Here is a 27,810-nt window from a genome sequence, read left to right as displayed (position 1 = left end):
ATTACGATTCACATAGAATCTATCGTAGATATAATTATGGTTTTCTGTGAGAAGACTTATCGAGGCTGTGTCATTGCATTTGAAAATGTGTTTAGCATACGTTGTATCACGAGAAGTTGCGCATGTGTTCAGCATATAGATATATATTTTTTCGATTTTGGGTAGAAAATGTGCACATTCACGGATACAGAAAATCACAGAAGGAATTAACGAAAAAGTAAGTACAATTTTCTTCTTTTTTAACTGTACTTCCTCTTACATGTATTATTAATAGTAGTTACATTATAATGGTTATAAGTAGCATGTGGTATATTTAAGTGTATATAATGCGGCGCTTAGTATGAAACTTGATTAAAATTTATTATTCTAATAAATACACCGTGTTAATAATACTTCAGTAATTGTGTATATTTAAAATAGAAAACATTACCATTGAATAAATATATTATCAATTAAAAATATGAAATTCATAAATATTTTTACAAGTATTTTAATAATATGTATGGCATTTTCCCTTATAAATAACTATAATGATCAAAGCAAGAAACAATAAGAAAAAATATAATACTTAATTATCAAAATACTATATACAGATAATGCACGAATCACGTGGTGCGTAGCTGTAAGTAAAAGAGAAAATGTTTTAAAAGATTTGTAGTTTCGTGATATTATTCAACAATTTGTTTGCATTATAAATTAAAGCGAAACATTTGGATAACGGCTTTCTATACGATGCCAGGAATGTAAAGTGATGTAATACTACATGTAATGTATGTCTATATTTGTCGGTTACTATACAATAGTATAAAATTATTACCGAAGGATAATAATAATAATTTACTGTTACAAGATCTTTTAATTTCTATATTTTTAACATCATAAGAGCGCCCGCTTTGTGATCATTTTTAAGAAATTTGATTATTTTACAGATAATCAGATAAAACTGTTTTACCAAATACGATAAAGCTTTTATATATCTTCAATCCTTATCAACAAGTAATAACATGTAGTATCTTTTTATTAATAGGTTTCATGCATATTGTAATCCATATAGTGATAGATTGTAAAGAATGCATGTTTTACACTTAGAAATAATAGTTGCTGATTTGATTTGTTAGTCGGAAAACGAGCCCTTTTAATATTTTTACTACTAACCAATCGGGAACGTCTGATACTGCCACGTTGCCAAGTATCCGGTTGTATTCGGCCAATCGTAGATTCAGCGCCCAGTTGGAGCGGCATCTCTCCGTGGCTTGTGTAAACGTGAAGTAGCGAGCAGCTCAAGATCTGGTCGCGGTCGAAATTTGTCGGGAGCCGTCGCCATGTTTAGAAGTGTGTGCGTCCTTGAGCGAGTCGAGCGAAAATGTTCTGTAAAATATTAGATATAGCTCATGCACTGTACATTACGTGAAGTACCTAATTACAATTTAATGCTTGTCGATCACGGGTGTAACAATTATTTTTGTGGATGGCTCACCTACGTTGCAGAATTTTGTGATTACAGTATGGTAAGTCCGCCCTCCTATCAGACCAACGCCAACATGGCGGACGAAAAATTTCCTTTGTATCGCCGCGAGGCTCCACTGACGCAATTGTGAAAAATGTATTATTTGGAAAGCGATACACTTTAAAAGACCAGAAAAGCTGTTTCCACTCTTAAAAAGCTTAACTGATAGACCGGTGTGATGATTGTCGTTATTACATTAAGATAAATTGACATTTTTCTAATAAAAAGACTTGAACGCCCTGAATGCTTGATATATTGGACGTTTGCGTATTCGTTGCAATCTTTTGATATTCTAAATGACATCGTTCATTTCACTATTCGGTTGATTGTAGATATGTTCTTATTACTCATGATGCCGTATTTTTGAGGGTGTTTTTTCTTCTGCGCAATACGCATGTTTTACAAATTCCAATGTGGTGTATCAGTTGGATCAACGGAGAAATTTTGATTTCGGCGCTTTTTTCACAAATCAATTAACGTTCTCATTTTGAACTATTGAGATTACTTTACTTAGAATAAGCTTGAAATGTACATATTTGATCTACAATTAAATAATAAATTACTTATATACATTTTAAATAATTGAAAAATAAACTGTTAGTAATTTGTGAAGCTTTAGTTTGTTGTTTCTTATACATCTTTTTCTCTTATTATCAATTTCATATATTTATTTTTTTATTGCAAAATAGATATGTAATTGTTACATAAATGTTCAATTTATTACAAAGAAGCACAATTTCAATTTATTTTCATATCTTTTCAATTTTTAATTTGCTCATGTTTGTTTTCTTTTCCCTATTTGTTTGTTTTTTATTAATTTGTTCTGAATACAAACATATAGGTTTTAAAAAAAAGCTTGCTTGATAAATGTAAGGTACAAAGATTAAAATATTTAATGCTTGATACATTATTACTAAGATACTTATCAGAATAACAAACACATTTAGTAAAGTTACTTTTATTATAAAGTATAAAAAATATTTGTTTTATATATTTTTTTTAATATAATTAGAAATTATTTAAATTTGTATTGTTGGTTTGATAGATAAAGGTATAGATAGAATTACACAAAAATCTGGATTTTGAGTAAGAATATACCAATTTAACATTTATTGGTAACAATATATGTTTATATTTATCTATTGAAGTATGTTTTTCAGTTTCAATGTAATGTGCTTGTATACATTTATATTTCTTTAAATATTATCAATATTTTATTCTTATGTATCATTTTTTTTTTGCTACAAATGATAAATGGTTTCATTCCTTTATTTTTCGATTGCAAATGACAAAGTTATTAATAACATTTCTTATTACTTTATATTATAGTGTAATGTGTAATGAGTGATAAGCAGACTGCACCTATTTTACCACCCCTCAATGGGGGTGGAGGAAATAATGGGGGTAGCAATGGAAGTGCACCGCAACAGACTGTTAATTTACAACAAGTTCTTGCTACTGCCCAAGGACTTAATGTCCTTACTACAGGCGCTGGACAGCAATTTGTTATTACTTCACAGGTCCCTGGCCTTACACAGGTGCATATTTTTTAGTGTATTCTAATTTTTGTAACTTTTTTTATACATAATTTTTTATGAAATTTTATATATAATAAATGCTGTATAATAAAAATTTAATGATTTTTTGTTTTTTATATGATTGCAGGTTATACCAAGTAATGCAACAACAAATACAAACATTCAACAAGTTGGAGTTACAAGAATTGTTAATATCAGTGGTACACCACCACGTGCAGGTAGCATGGGAGTTGCAGGTGCAAGCAGTTCACCTCTTACATCTCCTACTCGTCAGGGTTCACCTAAAGTTGTTTTAGCAACATCTCCAAAACTTGTTCGAACTTCTATTGGAAATATGTTTGTTGCACCAACCTCGCAAGCTTCTATGCATTCACCACCTGCAAGAAAAAAGTTGAAATTAACAGATTCTACTGAAAAACATACTATGCTTGCTGATGATGCAATGGGTTATAGAAGAAGAATTATGGAACATAAAATGAAAAGGATGCGTGCAATAAGAGAGAGATATGCAGAAAATGCATCAGAATTATTCTTTCTTCATGCTGGAGGCAATATGATGGATTTTCAATCATGGAAGAAGAAACCTCCAACACCCCAATATTTGCATTTTTTACAGCAAAATAGATTAGATCCAGATGATGATGAAGATTTAACAGCTCCACTGCCAGCAATATCAGAAATTCCATTAACACCAACTGCAACAACTGTTTCTACAATAGTTCCTGTGAATCAGTGTACAGAAGTAAAAATTTCTGGAATGAATGCTGCTCCAGTTGCGGTGTCCACGACATTGCCTGCTGCAGTAGCTCAACTTAATCAACAAGGTAATCATATTGTCATTGTGAATATAGTTGTAACTGATTTGATAATTTAAATTATATTATAGCAATCTTACTTCCTAATAAGATGTTTTACATTTAACACTAATCATTTTCACTAGAATATTAAAAGGCACACCATTATTTTCAAAAAAGTATAAATATTATAGAGTAAAAGATAATTTCAATTCATGTGTAATGTATTAACCTTGCACAAAAACTATAAACATATTTTAGAATATGTTCTGTATTTAGGTACTTATACTAGTTTCTCATTATTAATAAGTAGTTTTTTGAGAATGTGGAAAATCAATTAGGAGTTTTAGTATATATTTTACAACAACCAAATATGTAATTACTTTGCATAATAGGACATGTACCAGGTAGGCCTCAAGGGGGCCGCCATGGCATGGTGTTTGCCTTCAGAGCAGCAATTCAGTCTTCACCAGTCACCGCTCACCCTCCACCTACTTCTTCTACTCTAGCACCCACGCTCATTATAGGTGATTACTGCAGGCTTATCGTTTGATGTTTAGACTCCTTACTTTTTTAAAAAATAATCTTTATTGAATTCTGTAAACTTATTTTCAATATATCTAAAAAAAATTTCACTTAATTGAGAAAATATCACTAGATATTACTTTGCATTATTAGTGAAACAGTTTATTATAGGTTTCATTAAATAAACATGATATGGTGAGTGAAACATGATATGGCTACTTTTTGTACTCAAATAATATTGTATATTCCTTAAAGTATTAAGAGCAACGATTTTCATTAAAAAAAATGCAATAGGCCATTTTCTTTCATATTAGATGTAATTTTTTTTATTTTATCTTCTAATCCAATCATATTAAATTCATAGTTCATTTTCATTTAGTGATTTATACCTTTGAAAAAAACTTACAGCTGTGTTTATGTTAATCATTTATGTATTATGATAGTATATTATTTTTGATATTGTAGAGTATTCCACAGTAGACGGCTGATTCAAGTTACACATTTTGGATCAGTTCACTCTTAGTGGAAATATTAATTCACAGCATAAGTAAGGTTGTTTAGCAATATGCTTTTCAGCCTAAGGGCGCTGTTGATACATGTATACATACTCCTAATTTTCTCTAAATAGATTTCTTCATGTATTAAATTATTTTATTACTATTACAGGTAATGCACCAATAGTTCCAGGTTCACCAAAACCTGTGACAACAACTGTTACAAGTCCAGTGATAGATAAATCTACAATAGCTACATCTATTACAACAACTATTACTACAATGACTACTCCTACCCTTACTTTTACTGGAGCTACCACCACTACAGCTACTGTTACTACTGTTACAAAAACATCTTCTGCGCCTACTATACCTACTCAGCCCATTGTTAAACTTGTTAAGTTACCTGCCTCTAATGCGGCTACGTCATGTGATATCACAAATAACCAAGAACAAATTGTAGAGAAGGCAAAACAGGTAAAGTAATTTCTATGCAATTATGCAACACTTAATGAATTATTGTGATAACTACAAATTGGTATAATTTGATACGTAAAATGTTTGTAGGAAGCATACGTTATGCAAAGGATTGCGGAATTACAGCGGGAAGGATTATGGTCAGAAAGAAGGTTGCCTAAAGTACAAGAACCACCTCGTACAAAGGCTCACTGGGACTATTTGTTAGAAGAGATGGTTTGGTTAGCTGCTGACTTTGCTCAAGAACGAAAGTGGAAAAAAGCTGCAGCGAAAAAGTGTGCGCGTATGGTACAGAAATATTTCCAAGAGAAAGCAATTCAAGCACAAAAAGCTGAAAAATCACAAGAGCTTAGGTTAAAGAAAATTGCTAGTTTTATTGCTAAAGAAATCAAAACCTTCTGGACAAATGTGGAAAAAGTAAGTAACAAGAAAAGGAGTTAGAATTGTAAACTATAATAATAAAGATTTTACCCCACACTATTAAGCCGACAATTTCAATGTATTTCAATTGAAACTGTGTGCTCGTTGTGGGAACAGCAAAGTCTGCTCATTGTGTATGATTGTATTTATTATTACGGTATAATCAAAGAATTGATGCTGGACATATATTTTTATATAACACAAACTATTTATAAGATTGAATGTATATTTCATGTTTATATTTTGTTTTCAAGTTAGTGGAATATAAACAACAGACAAGGCTTGAAGAGAAAAGGAAGCAGGCACTAGATCAACACTTAAATTTTATTGTGGGTCAAACAGAGAAATATTCTACATGGTTAACTGAAGGACTTAATAAAACTGATGGTCCTCAAAGTGTGCCAGCCTCCATGAATAGTTCGCGTATTTCTTCCCCAGTACCACCTGGCAAATCTCATTCTGATGGTATGTAAAATACATTTTCCTAAGCTCATCGTATTTCAGTTATGTTAATAGTTTTAATCTTCTTAATATAGAGGATTTTCAACCAAACCAAAGCTCAGATGATGATGAAGAAACCATAGCAAAAGCAGAAGAAGAATTGAAATCTGTGACAAACCATAAAGAAGAAGTTGAACTGCTGAAAAAAGAATCAGAGCTACCCCTAGAAGATCTCCTTAAAGAGCTACCACCTGATTACTTGGAAAATAGAAATAAAAGTTTATCACCTGCATCAAAAGGAGTAGAGGAAGTATGTAAAATATTTTTAGACCAAGGGTTTTAATGACACTATTTCTTACTGTAAGACAAAATTTGTTATATGTATTTATTAATAGGAGAGTGAAAAGACAACAGATGGTGATATGGATTTTGTTGCCGCATCGGATGAATCTTCCGATGAGGAAGAGACTATTATGGAACAAGAAAAACTGGAAGAAAATGCGGATTATAAACAAGAATTAGACGATCTTAAAGTATGTATATACTCTTCTAGCTATTATGGAGGACTTATGGATTTTCTCTATAAAAGTTTAATACTTTTAGGCTGAAAATGAAATGTCTATTGATGAACTTATGGCCAAATATGGTAACATGTCGGATGTGCCAATAGATGTTGAACAAGAACCTATTCCAGGTCAATATTATTTAAGTTAATTTTCGCCATATTATATTTGTTCATTGATGATGATATTCTACCGATCCTGATGGTTTAAGAAATGGTTTTCATTCTTAATTCCTGTTACTGATGTGACTTGAGGCATTTGTCTGAAAATTAACATTTGTTACAATAATCCAATAAACATGAAAATTTATAATACGTATATACATGTATTTATTTGTGTAGAGTCAGATAAAGAAAGCATAAAAGAAGAAGCTCAGGAAAATGACGAAGAATCTACGAGTAACGAAAGTGAAAGTGAAGAGAGTGACAACGAAGTTGATGAGGAAGAGTCTCAAACACAAACTGATAATGAAGCCGATATTGGACTTAAATCTCTTTTAGAAGATGTATCCATGGAAAAATCATCAAATGATAAGGTAAGATGGTGTTTTCATTATTACTCATTGTTACGACCGATCGCGGAGAGACGCGGTCGCGAGGAAAACGCGTCAGCGAGAGGCGTAAATTCTCGCTACGATTCGGTGAATCGACGCCGCGAAGTAGTCGTTCCCCTGTTTCGGGTAGGATAACAGAGGTGGTTGATTGAATCTGACACAGTAGTAAGTTATATTTCACCGTTTATTCCACAACTTATAACGAGGATAGTTACACTGGTGCGTATAGACGAGATTGGTAGAGAGCCAGCTCGAAGGATGCTGCTCGTTCGAAGGTTGCAAAAACACTGTCCCTGGGAGACGATGATGTCTCGGTGGAAGGCTAAGGATCGGCGGTCCCCCCAGCGCACGGGACCATCGGATTTGTTGGAGCCGATGTTATTTAGGAGAGCGAGGGATTAGCCTTCGTTTTTAATTGCTCAAACGAAGGGTCTTAATTGCCCTCGAGAGAAAGTGATTAACGGGGGAAAAGTTGCCGCGTACGTGACAAAAAACAACTTTCCCTTGTCCTGCCGTGGTAGACAATAGTGTTTAGAAACTCCTCGGGACCAGATGTTTGTTTTGTTTAAAGGACCTTTTCTCGTAAATCTATGATTTATGGACGGTGCTTAAGGATAATGAGGGTACGCCGTGCGGACAAGCGGACCTCTGGTGTCCGTCTGGCCCGCGGTGTGTGACCTGGGCCAGGCAGAGAGTCGCGCGGCGTAACATCCTCCCCCCGTTGAGAGGGTACCGATCAAAATTTCATTAAAGGTGGAGTTAATTGGAGCAGCCGCCCGACTCCTTGTTGATTGCTGATTGTCCTTATTCTGCGTGATCGGATTGGCTCGTTGGTAGGGCGCGCTGCGTGGCACGTCGTTCCAAGATGCTCGTTGCCGTATGACTTGTGGTAGTCTGGATGAGGTCGTTGTTGCCAGGGTGACTTCGAAGATACGGTCGAAGGCCCGTTGCCTGGATGGCACGTTGTCCCCTTTGTAGTCTGGATCGCCGTCTTCCTCGCCGATGCCGAGCGATTTCCAGGTGAAATTCACGACCCAAGAAGTGTCGTAAATCTTGTTTCTGGAAGTGTCGTTAAACACCTCGGCCCAGGAGGTATCGTCGAAGGGAACGTCGGTGCTGCTTGGTGAAGAGTCATCAAGCGCGGTGCGGCGGTTTGAGGTTGCCTGGGAGGCTGGATTCCCCCCGATGACCAGCTCGAATCGCATTCTCTTAGTAATGACCCTCGGTGGAGAATGACCGTTGGATGTCGTGACCGTGGCTTGCCGTGTGCACGGTAGCGTTCCTTATGATTCCCTCAGCTTCTGAAGTGGTGCTTGATCGGGTGGATACGCTGCCAACTGGATGCCGGCATGGTAAAGCTGGCCTGAAATCACGCTCCCGTAAACTCGTTAGTGAGTCACCTATTGGGAAGTGACCGGGAATGAGGATAGGGAGATAACTCGGATTGGGTGATACGGGATGGAGACCTTGTATCTGCTGGTCGTCGAGAAAACTTGTGCCCCTTCTCTTGGGTTCGTCGGACTGCCATGGGGTCCGAATTTCCAGCAACTCCCTGTTAGCCTTGACGGAGTTGGTGCCGTTGTCTGTGATGACTTTCGCGCAGTATCCTCGCCGAGAGCTGAATCGGCGTAGAGCGGCTAGGAATGCGCAGGTTTGGTTATTTAGTTCTTCCTCGTCTTCGATTGGTGTTTGGGCGATGAGCTTCGGTCGGTGCCTTTGTTCCACGATGCTCGAGATTCATGAGGAGGATGAGATGCTCGGTCTTTTGGAGTCGACTGGGTAGATCTCCGCGAAAATTCGGTTGTGCGTCTCGATCGATGTGTAAAGTGCTGTTGTGATGATCCAGGTGGAGATCGTCCCTTAGAGGATCGGTTGTGCGGCGAACGACCGCCCGACGATCGATCTCCAGACGACCGACCGCTCGTTGACCGATCGCTCGTTGACCGACCGCTCGTTGACCGACCGCTCGTTGACCCACCGCTTGAATACCGATCGCTTGAGGCCCGATCGCTTGAAATCCGTGGACTGACCTGAGTGAGCGCTCGGTGTAAATTTGTGTGATGGCGTTGCCCGCACATGTGACATGAACCGGATGTGCATTGAGTGAGTGAATGGCCTCTGCCTAAGCAATTTATACAGAGCGATGCCCGCTTTACAACTTCGAGGCGTTTTGTAGCCGATTTGGCCTTAAAAACCTTGCAATATCTGAGTTCGTGAGATCCTTTGCAGGTCGGACACATCCACATCCAATCTGTAATGTGTGTTCGTTCATGTCGTGCGTTTGGTCGGTGACGAGTGTGTTGGTAGGTACCCCCTTCTCCCATTGGTGTTGGAGCGTTCGTTTGATCGCCGTTTGTTCGTGTTTGCAAGAAGTCTATTAGGTGCTTGTATGACGGTAACTTCTTGTCTGGTAAGGTGCATTGCCATTTGCGAATGATGGCTGGGGGTAACTTTGATGTAAGTAATTTGAGAAGAACGGTGTCGGATGTGATTGGGTCACCGAGGTTCTCTAACGCTTGGATATTTATCTTGAACGTCTCGAGAAAGTCATCTATGGCTTCGGGTGTCTCTTTAACTATTTTTGGATAGTCCAAAAGCAAGTCGAGGTGGCGCATGCAGATTTGACGGTGGCAGTCGAATTTTTCCTTGAGTACGTCAACAGCGATGGCATAGTTTGACTCGGTGATGGCTAGCGATTGTATACTTCGCGCGGCCCTCCCAGTCAAGGCTGATCGGAGGTGATAGAATTTTTGGACTGGTGTTAGTTGTTCGTTTTGATCTATCGTTGACGAGAAGGAATCGTAAAATGACTGCCAATTCTCGAGCGTACCATCAAATGTGGGTATTCGAATCTCCGGCAGTTTAAGCGATGTCGGCTCGGCGACATTAGACGACTCGGGGCCTTGTGATTTCGACGGCGATGCTGGTGTATCATCCATGAGGGTGTGTATTCGGACTAGAAGATCGTCATATGTGTCGGTTACTTCGGAAACGCGCGCGTCGTCTATCTCGCCTAGATCTTCTAATTCCTCTTGTAACAATCGATATTGTTTCCATGCGTCGTCGAGCATTGTCATATAGGCCGTTAATTGGGCCTTAATCGGTTGTGTAGATTTTTCGTATTCATCGAGTCGTTTCGACACAGAGGTGAATCGACCGATTTGAAAGCCTCGTCTCCGATGCAAGGATGTAATTTTCGCTGCATTTCCGGTCGCCATTGTTCGTTGGATAAGTGCGAGTGGAATGGTTCTAACTTACTTCTGTTGAAGATTGTCCAGTTGCGGCAGGAGGTTGCGTGGTTGCGTTTTAACCACTGAATTTTATCTCTTCAAGGGTGACGATCCTTGACGTTACTGACCTCGTTGGGGGGTAACGCTTCCGCTGCTGGTTATGTTGGATTCACGTGGCACTGTATGCTAGTGGGTGTCACTGGTGTGCGCTTTTCACTTGACGCGTGATGCGGCTTTGAGGATCGAATGATTCGACCGGTTACGTGTCCACACTTTTCACTTGTCACTGAATCCGGCTCGAAGGACCAAATGTTTCGACCGGATGGGTGACAAAACTATCCACTGCCACTGATGATCCGGCTCGAAGGACCAAATGTTACGACCGATCGCGGAGAGACGCGGTCGCGAGGAAAACGCGTCAGCGAGAGGCGTAAATTCTCGCTACGATTCGGTGAATCGACGCCGCGAAGTAGTCGTTCCCCTGTTTCGGGTAGGATAACAGAGGTGGTTGATTGAATCTGACAAAGTAGTAAGTTATATTTCACCGTTTATTCCACAACTTATAACGAGGATAGTTACACTGGTGCGTATAGACGAGATTGGTAGAGAGCCAGCTCGAAGGATGCTGCTCGTTCGAAGGTTGCAAAAACACTGTCCCTGGGAGACGATGATGTCTCGGTGGAAGGCTAAGGATCGGTCCCCCCAGCGCACGGGACCATCGGATTTGTTGGAGCCGATGTTATTTAGGAGAGCGAGGGATTAGCCTTCGTTTTTAATTGCTCAAACGAAGGGTCTTAATTGCCCTCGAGAGAAAGTGATTAACGGGGGAAAAGTTGCCGCGTACGTGACAAAAAACAACTTTCCCTTGTCCTGCCGTGGTAGACAATAGTGTTTAGAAACTCCTCGGGACCAGATGTTTGTTTTGTTTAAAGGACCTTTTCTCGTAAATCTATGATTTATGGACGGTGCTTAAGGATAATGAGGGTACGCCGTGCGGACGAGCGGACCTCTGGTGTCCGTCTGGCCCGCGGTGTGTGACCTGGGCCAGGCAGAGAGTCGCGCGGCGTAACACTCATATAGGAATTTTGTATACAAAAAAATAATTGCACTGGTCAATCTGCCTTTTACAGACTGCAGAGATGGACCATTCAAATGCTCGCGATGAAATGGATAACGTTGCGGCATTGGCAGAAAGTATCCAACCTAAAGGAAATACTTTACTTACCACCAGTGTATGTGTCATTGAAATATTTTTGTATTTCCATTGTGGGTATATCAATTATTCAGCCTTTCATCCAAGGTTGTGTAACAATATTTTGCACATGACCATTTACGAAGGCTAAAGCATAAGTGATTTTCTTTTAACAAGTAAATTGATTCATCGATTTATTTTAGAGAATTATCATGACAAATTTTACCAGTTATACGAATTAAAATAAAGTTATGTATGATTGTTTAACGAAACTGATATAATTTTAGGTTGTTACGAAAATTCCATTTCTTCTGAAACATCCCCTTCGAGAATATCAACATATAGGCTTAGACTGGCTTGTTACAATGTACGACAGGAAATTAAATGGTATTTTAGCAGATGAAATGGGTTTGGGTAAAACCATACAAACGATTGCTTTACTTGCGCATTTGGCATGCGAAAAAGGAAATTGGGGTCCTCATCTCATAATAGTACCAACATCTGTGATGCTTAACTGGGAAATGGAATGTAAGAAATGGTGTCCAGGATTTAAGATTTTGACTTACTACGGAACGCAAAAAGAAAGGAAACAAAAAAGAACAGGTATTAGTTTATCTCTGAAGAAATATAATTGAAAATAGCAATATTTGTAATATTTTATTTATTTTTAGGTTGGACTAAACCTAACGCTTTTCATATTTGCATAACATCATATAAACTGGTTATACAGGATCATCAAAGCTTTAGAAGGAAAAAGTGGAAATATCTTATATTGGACGAAGCTCAAAATATAAAAAATTTCAAATCACAGAGATGGCAATTACTATTGAATTTTCAAACCCAACGGTAAATATCTATTTGGATAATATAATTTATAAATATATTACTTTAAATTATATGAAGAACTTATATATAAAAATCCTTATTATTACAGACGATTATTGCTTACTGGTACACCTCTACAGAATAACTTAATGGAATTATGGTCATTGATGCATTTTTTAATGCCGAATGTATTCCAGTCACATAGAGAATTTAAAGAATGGTTTAGTAATCCTGTTACTGGAATGATAGAAGGAAATAGTGAATACAATGAAAATATTATTCGTCGTCTGCATAAGGTCTGTACGTAATTTATTTTTATATACTTTGTTTCACATATGCAATTATTCGCTACCGACACGGATATATGATGATTACGTATCGCATGTCTGTTTTATATAAATAGCGAGATATTAAAAAAATTCTCTATTAAAACTCGCGTGTCGTAAAGTATTGATTTGACATACGAATCCTGTCTAGAGAAACACTTACAACTTTCATTGTATCAATCTTTTCCTCTAAATTTGTGTATCTTTGTTATATGTTATTTATATAGCAATTATATTGTTTGTAGGTTTTGCGGCCTTTTTTATTACGAAGATTAAAAACAGAAGTAGAAAAACAATTACCCAAAAAGTATGAGCACGTCGTTATGTGCCGTTTGTCAAAACGTCAGCGATACCTATACGATGATTTTATGTCCAGAGCAAAGTAAGTATTACATATTTTGTCACTTTTTTTTATATCACAAAGATTTATGTAATATGAATATATATATATATATATTTATAATTGTTTTTCATGAAGAACAAAGGAGACCCTCGCCAGTGGCAATCTGTTAAGTGTGATTAATGTATTAATGCAATTACGGAAGGTATGCAACCACCCAAATTTATTTGAAGTTAGACCTACTGTATCACCATTTCAAATGGAAGCTATTGAATATGTCACAGCTTCGTTAGTATGGAGTGCTCTTGATTATGATCCATTTAAGGTAAAATATATAATTTAATTTTTTCTAATACTAATTATGCTCTTAGAAGTTTAGAGGAAAGTATAATATATTTATTTTTTACTTTCTAGCATATCGATCTATCTAGTATTAATCTTTTATTATGTGATTTGGAGTTAAGTCTTACTGCGTTTGTGGCGCATAGAGTCAGACGATTGCAAACACCACGCAAGCTTATAGAAGAAATAGACACACAACCAGATCCGTCTCCAAGATGTCCACCTGGAAAGATTAAAATTAATGTTAGATTATCTAATCAAGTTAAACCGTCATCCGTACCGCGGCAGACGCAAACAAAATTAAAGAATTTGACTGGAATATTGCCTACTCCAAAAGTTGGAACATCTCCTTTAATAAAAACAGCAAATAATCAAAGTACTCCAGGGCAAGGTAAGAATGATTATAAGATTTATAGACATTTCATATTTTGGATTTTTCCAATTTTTGCAATTAATTTTCTCTGTTTTTATAAATTCATAGGTGTCACACTAAAAGTAGCAGGTGGCCAACAGTTGCAAGGATATTCCGTACAATTAGTTCAACATCAGGGTAGTGTAAAAGGTGAGGGTTTTCTCTCGTGTGTTTTTACACCTTTACTACGTATATTTATATCCAAAACCTGAAATCCTTGTGCATCATCGATCAGTGGTTGCACTCAAACTTATCGCTGTGTAATCATTCTTGCAATGGTGCTAGAGCAATTGATCTCGGGCCAGCTTGTTTATAGTTTCCCATGTTATAAGCATTCTAGAACCGAGAGCACATTAACAAAACTTACATTTAATTACAATCTAACATTTGTGAATCACAGTTTGTGTAAAACATTTGTTGTGTTTGCTTCGAAAATAGCAATTCCTGTTGGAACACTAGCACATAACCCACAAAGTACAACAGTGACACCAACTACAGCAGCAACGAGTGCACAGAGGATTACAGTAGGGAATGCAAATATTATAGATGGACTGCAACGGCTAGCAACACAAACAGTTGCAGTTAAACAAGGTGATTCCGTCCAAAGAATAGCAATGCCTAATCTTGCACAAGTGGTTCAAACATCTATTGGTAGACATATCATTCTGACTTCAAATCAACAAAACACTAACACAGGTTTGTCCTAAGAGTGCTCATATCCCACTGATTTCATTTATGTTCTGTGTTCAAAAAATGTGCACCATATACATATATCCTTTTTCATGTCATTTGTATGCATTTAGATGAATGTTAAAGAATAATACAAAAATGCATGATTACAATATTCCGTATGTTAACCCTTTGCGGACGGGACGGTTCGAAGTCTGCCGTGCCGTTGGGCCGAGCTGCTGCCGCGATAGTCATTTAAAATTGCCAGCGCACATTTCTGCTTTAGACGCGCTTTTCGTTCATAGGTGTCAAATTCTAACATATGTACATGCACAGATTCTCCACAGGATAAATAAAATGACACATATATATGAGTCGTTCGGCTCTATCAGTTGTTTTCGCCAAACGGATATATGACTTCCTCGGTCAAATTGATGGCTTACGCAGAACGCATATATTCGGCGGTAGTCCGCGAAGGATTAATAGGCAATATTTCTATCCTAGTAAATTGATATATTTTTCAGATCTTATTTAAATTTGTATACGAATGATTAACATTGTTTATATTTACAGTTTCATTTCCAGTAATGACTCCATGTGTACCACGTTTGAAAGTTTTACCAAAATCTTTAATGGGCCTATCTACCTCGGCAACTACAGTAAACAAAGTTATAGGAGGAGTGGTGACAACTACAAGCGGAACAAGTGGAAGACCCGTTATGAGGGTGCCGCCTCTTAATGTTACTGCCTCTCCTAATGTCACTGCACAGTCTCCCGCTGGCAATGGACAATCTCAACAACAATCAAACCGTTGTGGTATTGTTACTAGACACGCACAAAAAGAATCAGAAAAGGCACAAATCAAAGAACGTCCAAAATCCGAATTTTATTTGGTAATTATCTTAATCGAATAAGGTTGTAAATATTCGAAGGATTTAAAGGTTTAGAAAATTTAAAATATAATATCTCTTTATAGCCACAATTAGAAGAAGAACGGAAACAAAGAAGACAAGCTAAACTTCGTCTACTTGCAAATACTAATGAAAGGCGATGTGCCGCATGTCCTCTATATGGAGAAGATTTGTTTATGGCATTAAGAATTGGTAAACCATCTACGGCATGTCGGTGGCATAATGGTTGGGTTCACTGTGCAACTGCTAAAGATAATGCACGTACACGAAGGCAGTTTTTTTCTCGCACAGAAGCACTTGCGGAGGCGATCAAAAGTACAGAACAAATTGTTGAGGAGCTGAAGGAAGTTTTTGAGAGGTATTGTATATTGATAAAAAAAGAGAGTTCAGTGTTTAGTAATTTATTGAAGTTATTTAATTATTCTTGACGCAATATAATATATGCTAGGTTTGTTGTACATGTTCCTGCTGTGTGCGCCCCTACGCCACGTTTTCACGTTTCTCATCCTCCTCCACATAAATTGTTCGCTCAACGACGTATACAAATGGAGTTACAACGTCAACTATCGCCAAAATTGGCATTGTTCCATCCAGTAGCTAGTGCAATGATGACGCAGTTCCCAGATCCCAGATTGATACAGTATGACTGTGGAAAATTGCAATCTTTACATCAACTTCTTAGAAAGCTTAAATCTGAGAACCATAGAGTTTTAATTTTTACACAAATGACCAGAATGTTAGATGTATTAGAAGCTTTTCTTAATTTTCATGGACACATATATTTACGTTTGGATGGTACTACTAAAGTAGATCAGCGGCAGGTAATAATTATTTACTGTAAATTATTATGTCATTATTTCTTTTATTGTTCTCTAACATGGTTTATTTTATGGGGAACTGTAGGTTTTGATGGAAAGATTTAATGGAGACAAACGAATATTTTGTTTCATTTTATCGACGAGATCTGGAGGTGTAGGTGTGAATCTTACAGGAGCAGACACTGTTATATTTTATGATAGTGATTGGAATCCTACGATGGATGCCCAAGCACAAGACAGGTGTCATAGAATAGGTCAAACACGTGATGTACATATCTACAGGTATATATAAAAAAATATATACATATACATATAATATATTATATATATATGTCGGAGATGAAAGGAAAGCCGAAGCCTTTCCTTGGAAATTTTGGGAACATCCTCTAGTACATTAGCCTAGATTTTATTATAGCTGTAATTGTTTAAAATTTGTGATAGCGAGATTGGGTTCAAGGTGACAATTGGTCACTGAACGTAGCCACGGTCACGAGATAAGCGTTTTGCCTAACGGAGGTCTGGAGTGGTTGTATGGGTTTTCCGAGAAGTGTGATTGTGGTGGCAGGCGGCCTCTTGAGCGGGCCTAGCCACGTGTGAGGTTACCTCGGAGGTGCCGAGACGATGGGACATACATTGTATCAATAACCAAACTCCAGGCAGAAACTGCCTAGCAACGGCGTTCGGAACTTCTCGATGCTTCTAACGAGTGCGTATCGAATTGCAGACGAGGCTGGCATTCGTGCGATTGCCTTGGAGAGTGACACATCGAACATTTCTCGTCAATCGTATTTTGCGCCTAAGATTATTTTTTTACGCTTAGTAAAGAGTTATCTCGTTGGCCGTGGATTCGTTTGAATTGAACAAAAACATTGTTAATAGTGTACATAAATTCATTATTCGTAAATCATATTATTCATTAACTTCATTGTTCATCAAATTTATCATTCATTAGACTTAATTATTTGTTAAGCTTAGTGATAGTCTTGTATATACGTGTACATATCTTGGCTTTGTGAAACGATGGCTAGTTCACGCGAAGAGTTGTCACGCGCCCAAAATTCCGATTTTAACCCGACATATATAATAATAATATATATATATATACGTATATTATATTTATGAATATATTTAATTATTCTTCACATGTTTTAGGTTAGTAAGTGAAAAAACCGTAGAAGAAAATATTCTGAAAAAAGCTAATCAGAAGAGACTACTTGGAGATTTAGCTATCGAGGGTGGTAATTTCACAACTGCTTATTTCAAAAGTGTAAGTATTTTGAAAAATTTTAACGAAGAAATATGCTCTAAAACATAATATTTTATGATTGTAATTATCTTTACAGTCTACGATTCAAGATCTGTTTAACATCGATCAATCGGAGAATGATGCAACGACTCGAATGGCCGAAGTATTGGAACAAAATAGAGATCGAGAGAAGTTCTTGCAAAAGGATAACCAAGGTCAAACTTTAGAGGATAAAGTAGCGATGGGTGCGCTTGAAAGCGCTCTTGCTGCTGCTGAAGAGGATCTTGATGTCCAAGCCGCAAAGACCGCTAAAGCAGAGGCTGTTGCTGATTTAGCAGAATTTGACGAAAATATACCCTTGGATGACGCGGACAGAGATGACATGCAAGTTAGCAAGGCTGAGCTTGAAGTACAAAATTTAGTATCTCAGGTAAAATAACGTTTTTATCCATTTTTATAATATTTTATTCAAATCTTAGCATGTATATCGATAAAAATGTTTGTGTTTTTGTACATAGTTAACACCTATAGAACGTTACGCGATGAAGTTTGTCGAGGAATCAGAGGGTGCGTTTTCTGCGGCACAACTTGCAGCAGCCGAACGTGAACTCGAAGAACAGAAGAAAGAATGGGAGTTGGATCGGCTACGAGCATTGCGCGAGGAGGAAGAAAGGAGAATGCGATTAGCAGATGACGATGAGAAGCCTTTGACGTTTGGACGCGAGGATGCGCAAAATCAGGTTAATAGTGCTAGTAATTCTAAGAAATTAGTCAATAAGAAACTCCCACCAAATAGGAGGAGGAATTCGCGTAAGAATATTAGTAAAAGTGCTCAAGAATCGGAAAGTGAAACTGAGACTACTACAGAATCAGAATCAGAGTCACAAGAAGATGTGGTAGAAGATAGCCTTGACGAAGAGTCGAGTCATACGGAAAGTCAAAGTCAAGGCGACGAGGATGAGGAGGAGGAAGAGGCACACGATCAAAATGATTCTGAAAAGGGCGGATATCCCAAACGTAAGAACCGTTCTAATAAATCATTTAGTCAAAATCATTTTGATCTGAACAGTCCACGGACGAGATCAAGGGGAAATGTTAAAATTAATTTGTGGACATTGGACGTAAGTCCTATCTTGCCTGGTATAAAACCGAAATGCCGAGGTAGAGCCAGCAATTTGCGCAAACAACGTGAGCTTGAAATGAGGATGAAAGCAGAAGAAAATTTCATTTTACCTTTGCCACCAGTTTCTTCAAGTCCGAAAAAGTTAAATAATACCAACATTTCGAATAATCCCAATGAAGGAGATCATACTGTGAATGAGAAAGAAGTGGTAACAGCTGATTTAAAACATACAGATGCTGAAAAAAGTACAATTCTGCCTACTGATGAAAAGCGATCTGAAAGCATCGAAAATTGTAAAGTGATTGTAAATCATTGCACCATTGCAACTTCGCCAAAATCGAACTGCGATAAAACTGTCATAGACGAATCTAATGCCACCATAGCTTTAGATTCGTTAGAAATAGAAACGTGTTCTCAATCAGGTAATTCATCGGGCATGTCAGAACAGAGTAAAGATTTAGAAGAAGGTATAATTGATAACAAAGACGGTGGTGAAGCAGCACAACAGTTAACAGAGAATACCACATCTTCAATATATATTACAAAGTTAATGCCCACAGCAATGGCGCAATCTAGTAATTTAGAAGGTACTGCAAGTTGTAATGACGATTCCGAATATTCTAACGTTGATCTGATCTCACAGAATAGTAGTCCTCGTTCAGTTGTAATGGAATTGAACATGGTAAAAAGAATTTCTGATTCAAAATGCTTGAAAAGTTCAATGACTTTGGAGATAGATGAAGAAATTAATATATCGGAAGATTCATTGATTGCTCCTTTAAAAAATAAAATAGTCGTTCAAGATACAGATGAGAATGATGAATCTACAATAAAGAAATTAGTAAGTGATACTGTTTCTAAGAGTAAGATAACTTCATCTGCCATTGATGAATCAGATACGGGATTAAAAGGAGAACTACTTATCTCTAACGCAGAATCGAAGGTATTAAAAAATAAATCTCTAGACGAGCTCCAAGATATAAATATTTCTAATGACGAGTATAGTGTAAAAAATGATACAAGAGCGCAGAGTCCTATCGAAATGAAAGAAGACATGGATATGAAAGAAACTTCAACAAATAATAAACAATACGATGAAAGTACTTCAAATTCAGATACAACAAATAAGTCTGTCAATGATAATGAATCCATTTCTGTGATAGAATCAAGCTCTAGTCAAGAACCTAGTAGCAGCAAACAAGAAGAAAACTATACTAAATTAGATGAATGTGTGCGCGATGAAGATGATACAAAAGTTCAGTCGATCTCATCGACACAAAACAGTGACAATACCTTTTCCTTTGATACTTTAGGCTCGAATGAATCAAGTGGATCTGAATTTAATGCAGAGAATAAGATTAAATTTCGTAAACCAGATACGATATCTTACGGAGTGACTACAAGAAGCGCGAAAGTAAACATTAGCGTAGAAACTACTGAAAATAAAAATTTGATATTATGTAGTGATACATGTGAAAGTCAAGGAAGCGAAATTTCAAATTCAAATTCGAATTCGAATACTCATCGAAAAGAAACTAGCAAAGTAACACAGATTCGAAGGCCCGACACACCTCGACCGACGGTAGAACATTCTAGGATTACAAGGTCAAGTGCAATTCGTTCTTTAACACCTCCACCGAATTCAAATTCCACAAAATCATTGCAAAAAAAACGACCAGACACTCCTTTGCCTGAATGCTTTAGATCTTCCCCACGATTAGCGACGAGGTCTATGTCAAATTTGAGTTCATCACTAAGAAACGAAGAACAAAATACATCGTCATATGAGAAACCCATGACGCGTAGGTCAAAGACTTTGGATAATGGTGTTTTGAATCCAACTGTGTTTCGAAGAAGCAGTTCAATACCACCTATGAAACCAACATCCGATTCGAAAGATTGTACTAGTTCTATTTCAACTAGATGTAAAAGAAATAGTGAATCTACAAGTACGAATACAAGTACACCGAGACGACGACCGGATACACCTGTTCCTACTTCTGAACAAGGATCGAGAGTTACTCGATCTGGATTGAATTTTACGCTAAATTCGGCAAAGGGTCCTAATCATGTGTCGAACAAAGGGAATAAGCACATTCGGAAGATAGATTCGTCTTCTGATTCAAAATCACAGGAAGAGGAGTCTTCTTCTGCCGTTTCATCATTGTCTGGAAAAACAGAAACGTTGAACACAGATTCAAATGGTAACGCGGTTGTATCAGAAACCTTCCCCAAACAAGATGATTCAACCCTATCCTCCTTTAATGAAATTAACGAGAAACCACAAAGAACTGCTAAAGTCGTTGCTATTCTTACTTTGGATACACGAAGTAATCATACCAGTAAAGCTTCTAGTTCCGTTCATGCAAAAACATCTAATTGCAATTCCTCTGATACGAAAAATAATAAAAAAAACGCCGATTCTAATTCAAATTCTGCATCTGATTCGTCAGGGAAAAATTGCGTTCTTAGGATTTCAGATGTTACTCCGAATTGTAAAGTAGATGGGTGGTGTGATTCTGGATTGGATACTGGTTCTCGAGATCGCGTTTCCTCTAATGTATTTTCCAATGTAGCAAGTACTTATACCAGTTCCAATAAGGCAGGAAAATCACCGACATTGAACAAAAATACGTCATTGAATTCTAAACTTAAAACTGATAAGGTTCCGATACAATCAACAGTGATAGCATTGGTCGATTTGGACAACGACTCTAATTACGATTCATCAGATGGATCAAAGAAATTAAGAAGGAAAATTAAACGAACACGACTGTCATCGTTTGCAAAGCCATTGATAAGTGGAAAAACGAATGAATCACAAATAGCTGACGCTCCAGATGACGAAGAGCAGATACCGCCAATGAAAAAGTCGATTCGTACTCAGCTTACTCCTCCTCCTCCTTCTTCGCAAACAACTCAATTGGAAAAATTCAGTAGCGGTACTATATCTTGAGTCCCGCTAAAACTTTATCGCTGTAACATTTAGCAGCGTGTTTGTATAAATATTTCTCATAATTTAGACATTAACATTGTCTTGAACTACTACCTGGAGCGGCGTGCGCATAAAAGAAACCAAGTTCTAATTGTTTCTTAATTTTCACATGATTCTTGTATATAATCACAAAAGTAAAGATAAGTGAGAGATGTTTCTTTTATTGTACTAAGTACATACGTGTAACATTTTTAGCATTGTAAATTGTACTTTCCTGTAAAGAATTCAAGTGTCTTTAATTGACATTGTAATTTATACTTGGTGATAAAAACGAACGAAAGAAAATGATAAAAGAAATAAGGCAAGGCATTCGATTGTATTATAATAGGATATATAGAGGAAAAAAAGATTCATTACAGCTTAGCTCATTAGTACGTTGCGAAAGTCTCGCCTTTGCGACGATTTTGTAGCGTTTGATTTCTTAAATAAAAAGAAATAAACAATCGAGTCAAAAGTAAAAAGCAGAAATAATTCTGTGAATGCGACGTACTTTGTTCTCATTAACGCCTTGCACTCTACATACTTTGCAAGGTCGTGACCTGATTACATATTAGACTTAAGAGATTCTTCGTTTAATGGTATGCCCTACTGTAATATTTAAGTTGCGTGCCTGTATTTTGTATGATCGAGTGAGTCCGAGGAAGGAAATAAACAAAATATTCCTTGCTATGAAGATCATGTGTTTTCTTATTTCTTGGTGCGGATCCAAGTCTGTTCGATCAAAGGTTCAGTTCCGTTTTGGTGTCAAATTTTGCTCAGTGTGCTTGGTTATATATACTGAGATCATTGAAAGTAATGATCTTGTATTCTCGCGATGTTTTGGTGTGGCAAGGCTATCATGACCGCACATTAAAGAAAAGAATTTTTTTTGCAAATATTAGATAATAGCATGCAGTAGAAAGCTCCAAATAATTATTTGAAAAATGGCACCAAAACACTGCCTTTGCCATTCCAAACTTGGAGTCAGCCAAGGTATAAGCAGGCACATTAATGAGCGTCTTGTACAATATTTAATATCTACGCGGGATTGAAATAATGAATTTCTTGAGTAGAAAAATGAGCCTTTGAACGAGCAAAATGTATGTATATTTCCTATTCATTTCCTTGATCTTCCAAAATTACTCAGTTATTCAAGCATTCTAGCATTTTTTCGATTGCATTTAATAGAAGACATATGAAGACATATATAAAAACGAAGAAGAAATCATTTTTTCTTCAAATTATTCGTCATGTTTAAAAAGTGAGTGCTTCGTACACGACGCTCGTTCTTCGTAATCTTTCTTTTAAATCTTGTTGAAGCAGATTTTTTATTTATAACTTTCGAATCTCATAGACGTACTTTTTAATGTCTTGCAGATATGGTTATCGGACGACAATATGGAGCAAATGCCGGTTAGTATAGAAATTTTATTTCTATTTTCATTTATTATTTATTTGTATTTTCAGTTTAATCTATGTAAAATTTATTTTAATGATTAGATGTGGTGCCCTCCTACACCTCCTACAACAGATAATGATGTTTACATCGACTATTCCTTGGGATTCCTTTATGAAAATACTCCTATGTCAGAGGCACAATTACCTCCAATATACATTAAAAAGGAACAAAAAAGAAGTAGGATTGAAGCTGGAATTACTGATCGCGATGGTAAGTAGTTTATATATTTATAAGAAATCTATCTATGGTACTTTCTTTATGTACATATACAGTTGATATTGTTTTTTTAATTGTATATTAAATTGTTTATCTTCTATGTAGGACGGCGAACGGTTAAAATGCGACACAAGGAAGAATCTGTTTATGCACCGAGATCCTTATTCGATCGACCTTCACCAGCGCTTATGAAAATACGTCGCGATATGAAACTACATAAATATCGTATAGTTCGACCACCAATTCCACTGCCTGGTATAAAACCGTCGCATATGTCAAAGTCTTCCGCGGACCAAGAACATGTTTTAGATTGGATGATACACGAGGATTGGGCCCTTCTGCAAGCAATTCAGGTTTATCAAGGACTGCCGTTGAATTTGATGATTTTATCTCCTGGTCATACTCCCAATTGGGATTTGGTTGCGGATATAGTTAATAATACTTCTCGAATATATAGATCTCCTAAACAATGTAGAAGCAGATACGAATCAGTAATAGTACCAAGAGAAGAGGGAAAGTTACTTTATGATACTACGCCGAAGAAACAAAAGAAACAGAAAGGGGTTTACAAAATGCCTCAGGTTTCCGAGGTATATCGAGATACTTTTATTCTACATTTGACGAGAGATATTTGTTGGAAAATAGTTATCATTTTTTAATCGTCTTCTTTTAGCAACAAAGTAAAACAAACAGGCCAATGAAAACGTCTCAGTTATATAATCAGGATAAAAATCATTCGTTTACATTAATGTGCTGTCAGAGATTTGACACCATTAAATCTGTTTCGAATAAGAGAACGCCTACTGTTAAACCATTGCTCGTTAACCCATTAATGAAAAATCCTACCAACGCTGCAGTTTTAGCTGAATGTGGTATCCAATATGATAACCCATTAGCTCCTATAGAAGTTGCAACGCGACGCGCCGATAGGATCGCAAAGGAGAAACTGAAACATGCTGTTAGTATAATAAGGCGTAATGTCTTTTAATTATCGAAATTTTTAAACATTTAATGGCATAATTCAATATTTTGTATCCAGGTTTTATCAGCAGAGCAACAGCAACAAGTAGCCGCTCGCATATTACAGCAACAGCAACAGCAGCAGCAGCAGCAGCAACAACAGCAGCAACAAGTTCAGCAGCAGCAGCAGCAAATCAAACTGCAACAGCAACAACAAGCTCAACAAAATATTTCAAATACCTCAAGTCCTCAAGTGCATCAACTAACGCAAGTTGCGACCACCGTCACAACAGGGTTAACTACAATGAAACCTATTACCACAATTAGTAGTGTTACTACGGGTGGTACGACAGTTGCTACGTCGACAGTTAAAGCCCGACCAGGAGGAACGTTAAATATGCAAGATGCACGGGCAACGCCAACCGTTGTCAGTGTCGGTAATCTTCAAGCCGCTCAAAGAATTGCAACAGCGAGTTTAGTATCCGCTGCACAAAGTTCACCCGCGGCTACGCAGAAAGGTATTGGGGTTACCGTGGCGACAGCTCCGGGTACTAAAACGTTAACTGCGGCGCAATTACAATATTACCGACAACAGCAAGTTCTGTTGCGACAGCAGCAACTAAAGGTATTGCAAGCACAGGCTGCTGCAAATGGTCAAAAGGTATCGGTAGCCGTTTCAGCTGCCGCTGCGCAACAAAGGGCTACGTTGATGAAGCAGAATATAACTGCTGGTACTGTTGCACAAGCAACTGTTGGAAAACAGACGGTAGCTCGTACAGTATCAGAGACAGAAATGGCTGCTTTAATAAAACGGCAGGCTTTGCAACAACAAGCAAAAGCTGTGGCTCAAGTACAGGTACCTGCACAGACTGGACTTACTCCGGCCCAAATATTTGCTCAGGCAGGTTTGCAGGTACAAGCTGGAACATCAGCTAGTGGAACTCCAGTTGCTACCTTAGTAAAAACTGCAAACGTTGCCAGTGTACGTACAGCAACACCTCAACAAATTCGTCAGCTCGCTCTGCATCCACAAATCATCACTCAAAGAAAATTGCCAGCGCAGAAAGTTGCACAACTAACGCAAGTCGCTGCGAAAACTGGTGTTCAGACTCAACTGATTGTACAACAGAAATCATTGCCTGCGACTATGACCGTGCAGCAGATTCAACAAGTTATGAAACACGTTCAACCATCAGCGATGCAACAATTTACACATGTATGTTATATACCTCAGATGCCGATTTTGTTGATATCGTTCGTTTCTTTTACATTCTTTTAAAATAAAATGTGACTTCAGGTTTCTACAGGACAAGCAGTTTCTCAACCTGGACAAGTAGTTTTAGCAAAGTCTCCGTTGCAGACGAGAGTAATTCCAGTCGCATCCGCTGCTTTGAAACAGACGATCCAAGTTATGACTGCAAGTAGTGCTCAATTGCGCCAAGCTGCACCTGCTCAGGGTAAACCTGTCGTTACAGCTGCAAGAGGTAGTCCTGGTCCTAGTCAAGTTAAATTGCAAACTCTTGCACATCCCATTCATCCCCAGCAGGTACAGCAACAACAACAACAGCAATCACAAACTCAACCAGATACTCAACCGAAGTGAATATGTTTCATTACATACGTTCAAATTTATTAGATGTTACAAATTTTTCTACTTACGTTAGTCGAAATAAAGCTTTTATTTGTGGAATAAAAAACAAATGATGACATTCCAAAAAATATTGCAAGTAATTTAACTACAATTAATTTGATGTTATAATTGATGATGTGATCTTTTATCTTCTTACATCTTTACGTTTATATTACTAGAAGGTTTTCTTTCTTTTGTATTTCAATTCTATCTACGAAAACTGATATTTCTACTATCGCCTTTCAAAATTTGCTAGTCGAATTTGTATATAACATCAAGAGAAAAACTTTGTGCGCTACTAAGTTTTGAGAAATTGCGATATGGTATTATGACATTGTTTTAAGTGCTCATAAAAATTCGGAAAAGGTTATGAAATTGCAAACAGCAACAGAAGTGGCAAGGCAATACAAGTACACAGCTTAATTTTTTAATTTCATTGAAATGTAAGTCCATGCGATTTGAATGTTTTGCGAAGGTATTGATGTACTAATTTATATTAAGCAATGCAATTCTGTTTAAATAATATGGTGTATATGAGTTAATCTTAATATGTCATCCCGAGAGGAGCAAGTAATTTATAGAAGTCAATCATGAAATTCAAGATATCTCTACGATAATCCTGATCATATGTTAAGATGTATTTTTCTTGACTCTGTAAGAAATAAGAAGAGGCGATTCAGCTTCGAGAAATATGTTTAATTTGTTGATACACACGAATGGAAAAGAGTACTACGAAGCTACGACTGTATATGTATCTATAGTTACCTGTAGGAATTAAAAATTCATTCGATGATACGATGTTTATACTAGAATCTTTACCGAATTGTGTAAGATTGTACTAATAATATATATAAATATGTATAATTCGTGTATCATAGACGCTAAAATAAATCTATCATAAGGAATTTTGTGTATTCCAACGAAATCTTGTCAAATAACTTGTCAAGAAACCGTTATTACCATGTTATGTATTCCTTTAAATCCCGTATCTTCTGCTAGAAATATTTTCGCGTATTGTTTGAAACAACAAACATATTTCAGGTGGACAGAGTTCGTGGGCTACGCTGTATATAGAGAGTTCAGCTACAGGTGTAAAAAATTTAAGAGGTGATTCTTGAACTTAAAATAAGATAAAAATCAAGGATAAGAAGAAAATTATTGGCATTTTTGGCTTTGCTTTTTAGTTATTGATAATTAAAAATCAGCCGAAATACCTCGGATTATCTTATGGATTTTTATGAGTAGATACATTTAATGTTCAATCTACGATTTTTCTTACGAAATGTCCTGCAGGATATTTTACATCCGGAATGCCACAATCTTCTCTATGACTTGTACCAGGTAAGCTCTGCTGCCCATGTTCCATTGAGTATTGCTGTGCATCCCGCTGCTCTGGTTGACTTACTTCGCTCGTGTAAGGAGGTTTGCACGCGTACAGGGGTATTTCGGTGGCCTTTTAATTGACAGTAACTAAAAAACAAAGCTGAAAACAATTTTTTTATTTCTGATTTTCATCTTATTTTAACTTCAAGAATCACCCCTTAAATCTTTTTATACCTATAGCCGGACACCCATATATATAAACAGACACATTTTTACATCCATTTGATAATTTTGATCGTGTACAGTGGAACTTCGTTTATCCGTTCCTTCTTTATACGAACGTTAATTATATGCGTTAATTATATGAACATATAACTGAGCCTTTGTTATTCTAACTACACTCGAGCTTATTTTATAATTGCCGAGATAATGCGATTTGTTCCATTAGTTACCGTTTTCGCGCGGTCCAGTTAGAAACGGTGCGTGGAGGTGTCTGTGGTCA

The 27,810-nt window shown here is 37.0% G+C and overlaps 1 protein-coding gene, 1 long non-coding RNA gene and 1 other non-coding gene across 8 annotated transcripts; 2 read left to right on the top strand and 1 right to left on the bottom strand.

Moving 5' to 3' along the window:
• The first annotated feature begins 76 nt into the window (after positions 1–76).
• On the top strand, positions 77–26,890 carry dom (domino helicase). 6 transcript variants are annotated; one of them, XM_033328656.2, is made up of 33 exons: positions 1,336–1,508; positions 2,837–3,045; positions 3,173–3,869; positions 4,235–4,366; positions 5,031–5,335; positions 5,426–5,752; positions 6,010–6,220; positions 6,292–6,506; positions 6,592–6,729; positions 6,800–6,890; positions 7,101–7,294; positions 11,673–11,774; positions 12,022–12,337; positions 12,406–12,580; positions 12,669–12,855; positions 13,131–13,267; positions 13,364–13,550; positions 13,640–13,958; positions 14,049–14,129; positions 14,418–14,675; positions 15,222–15,541; positions 15,625–15,917; positions 16,008–16,380; positions 16,463–16,659; positions 17,530–17,644; positions 17,721–18,053; positions 18,142–18,363; positions 23,098–23,133; positions 23,221–23,389; positions 23,501–23,985; positions 24,069–24,353; positions 24,435–25,571; positions 25,653–26,890. In XM_033328656.2, the coding sequence occupies exons 2-33, from the start codon at positions 2,848–2,850 to the stop codon at positions 25,956–25,958; spliced, it is 8,541 nt and encodes a 2,846-aa protein (XP_033184547.2). In that variant the 5' UTR covers positions 1,336–1,508; positions 2,837–2,847; the 3' UTR covers positions 25,959–26,890. The 6 variants fall into 6 exon arrangements, with proteins under 6 accessions (XP_033184542.2, XP_033184547.2, XP_033184543.2 ...); XM_033328651.2 differs by lacking the exons at positions 1,336–1,508; positions 23,098–23,133; positions 23,221–23,389; ... (2 more) ...; positions 24,435–25,571; positions 25,653–26,890 and adding an exon at positions 77–217 and having other exon boundaries at positions 18,142–22,414; XM_033328652.2 differs by lacking the exons at positions 23,098–23,133; positions 23,221–23,389; positions 23,501–23,985; ... (1 more) ...; positions 24,435–25,571; positions 25,653–26,890 and having other exon boundaries at positions 1,345–1,508; positions 14,418–14,570; positions 18,142–22,414.
• On the bottom strand, positions 362–1,833 carry LOC117154040 (uncharacterized). The gene is made up of 3 exons (XR_004463708.2): positions 1,478–1,833; positions 1,156–1,368; positions 362–620 (listed from the first exon to the last, which is right to left on the bottom strand). It is a non-coding gene; the product is annotated as an uncharacterized LOC117154040 (long non-coding RNA).
• LOC117154367 (small nucleolar RNA snoR639/H1) lies at positions 5,805–5,939 on the top strand. The gene has a single exon (XR_004463758.1). It is a non-coding gene; the product is annotated as a small nucleolar RNA snoR639/H1 (small nucleolar RNA).
• Positions 26,891–27,810: the final 920 nt, after the last annotated feature.

This window comes from Bombus vancouverensis, chromosome 3 (assembly GCF_051014615.1).
Source record: "Bombus vancouverensis nearcticus chromosome 3, iyBomVanc1_principal, whole genome shotgun sequence".
Lineage (NCBI taxonomy): Eukaryota > Metazoa > Arthropoda > Insecta > Hymenoptera > Apidae > Bombus > Bombus vancouverensis.
The sequence above is the reverse complement of the archived record's forward strand: the minus strand, read 5'-3'. Positions and strand labels throughout refer to the sequence as shown.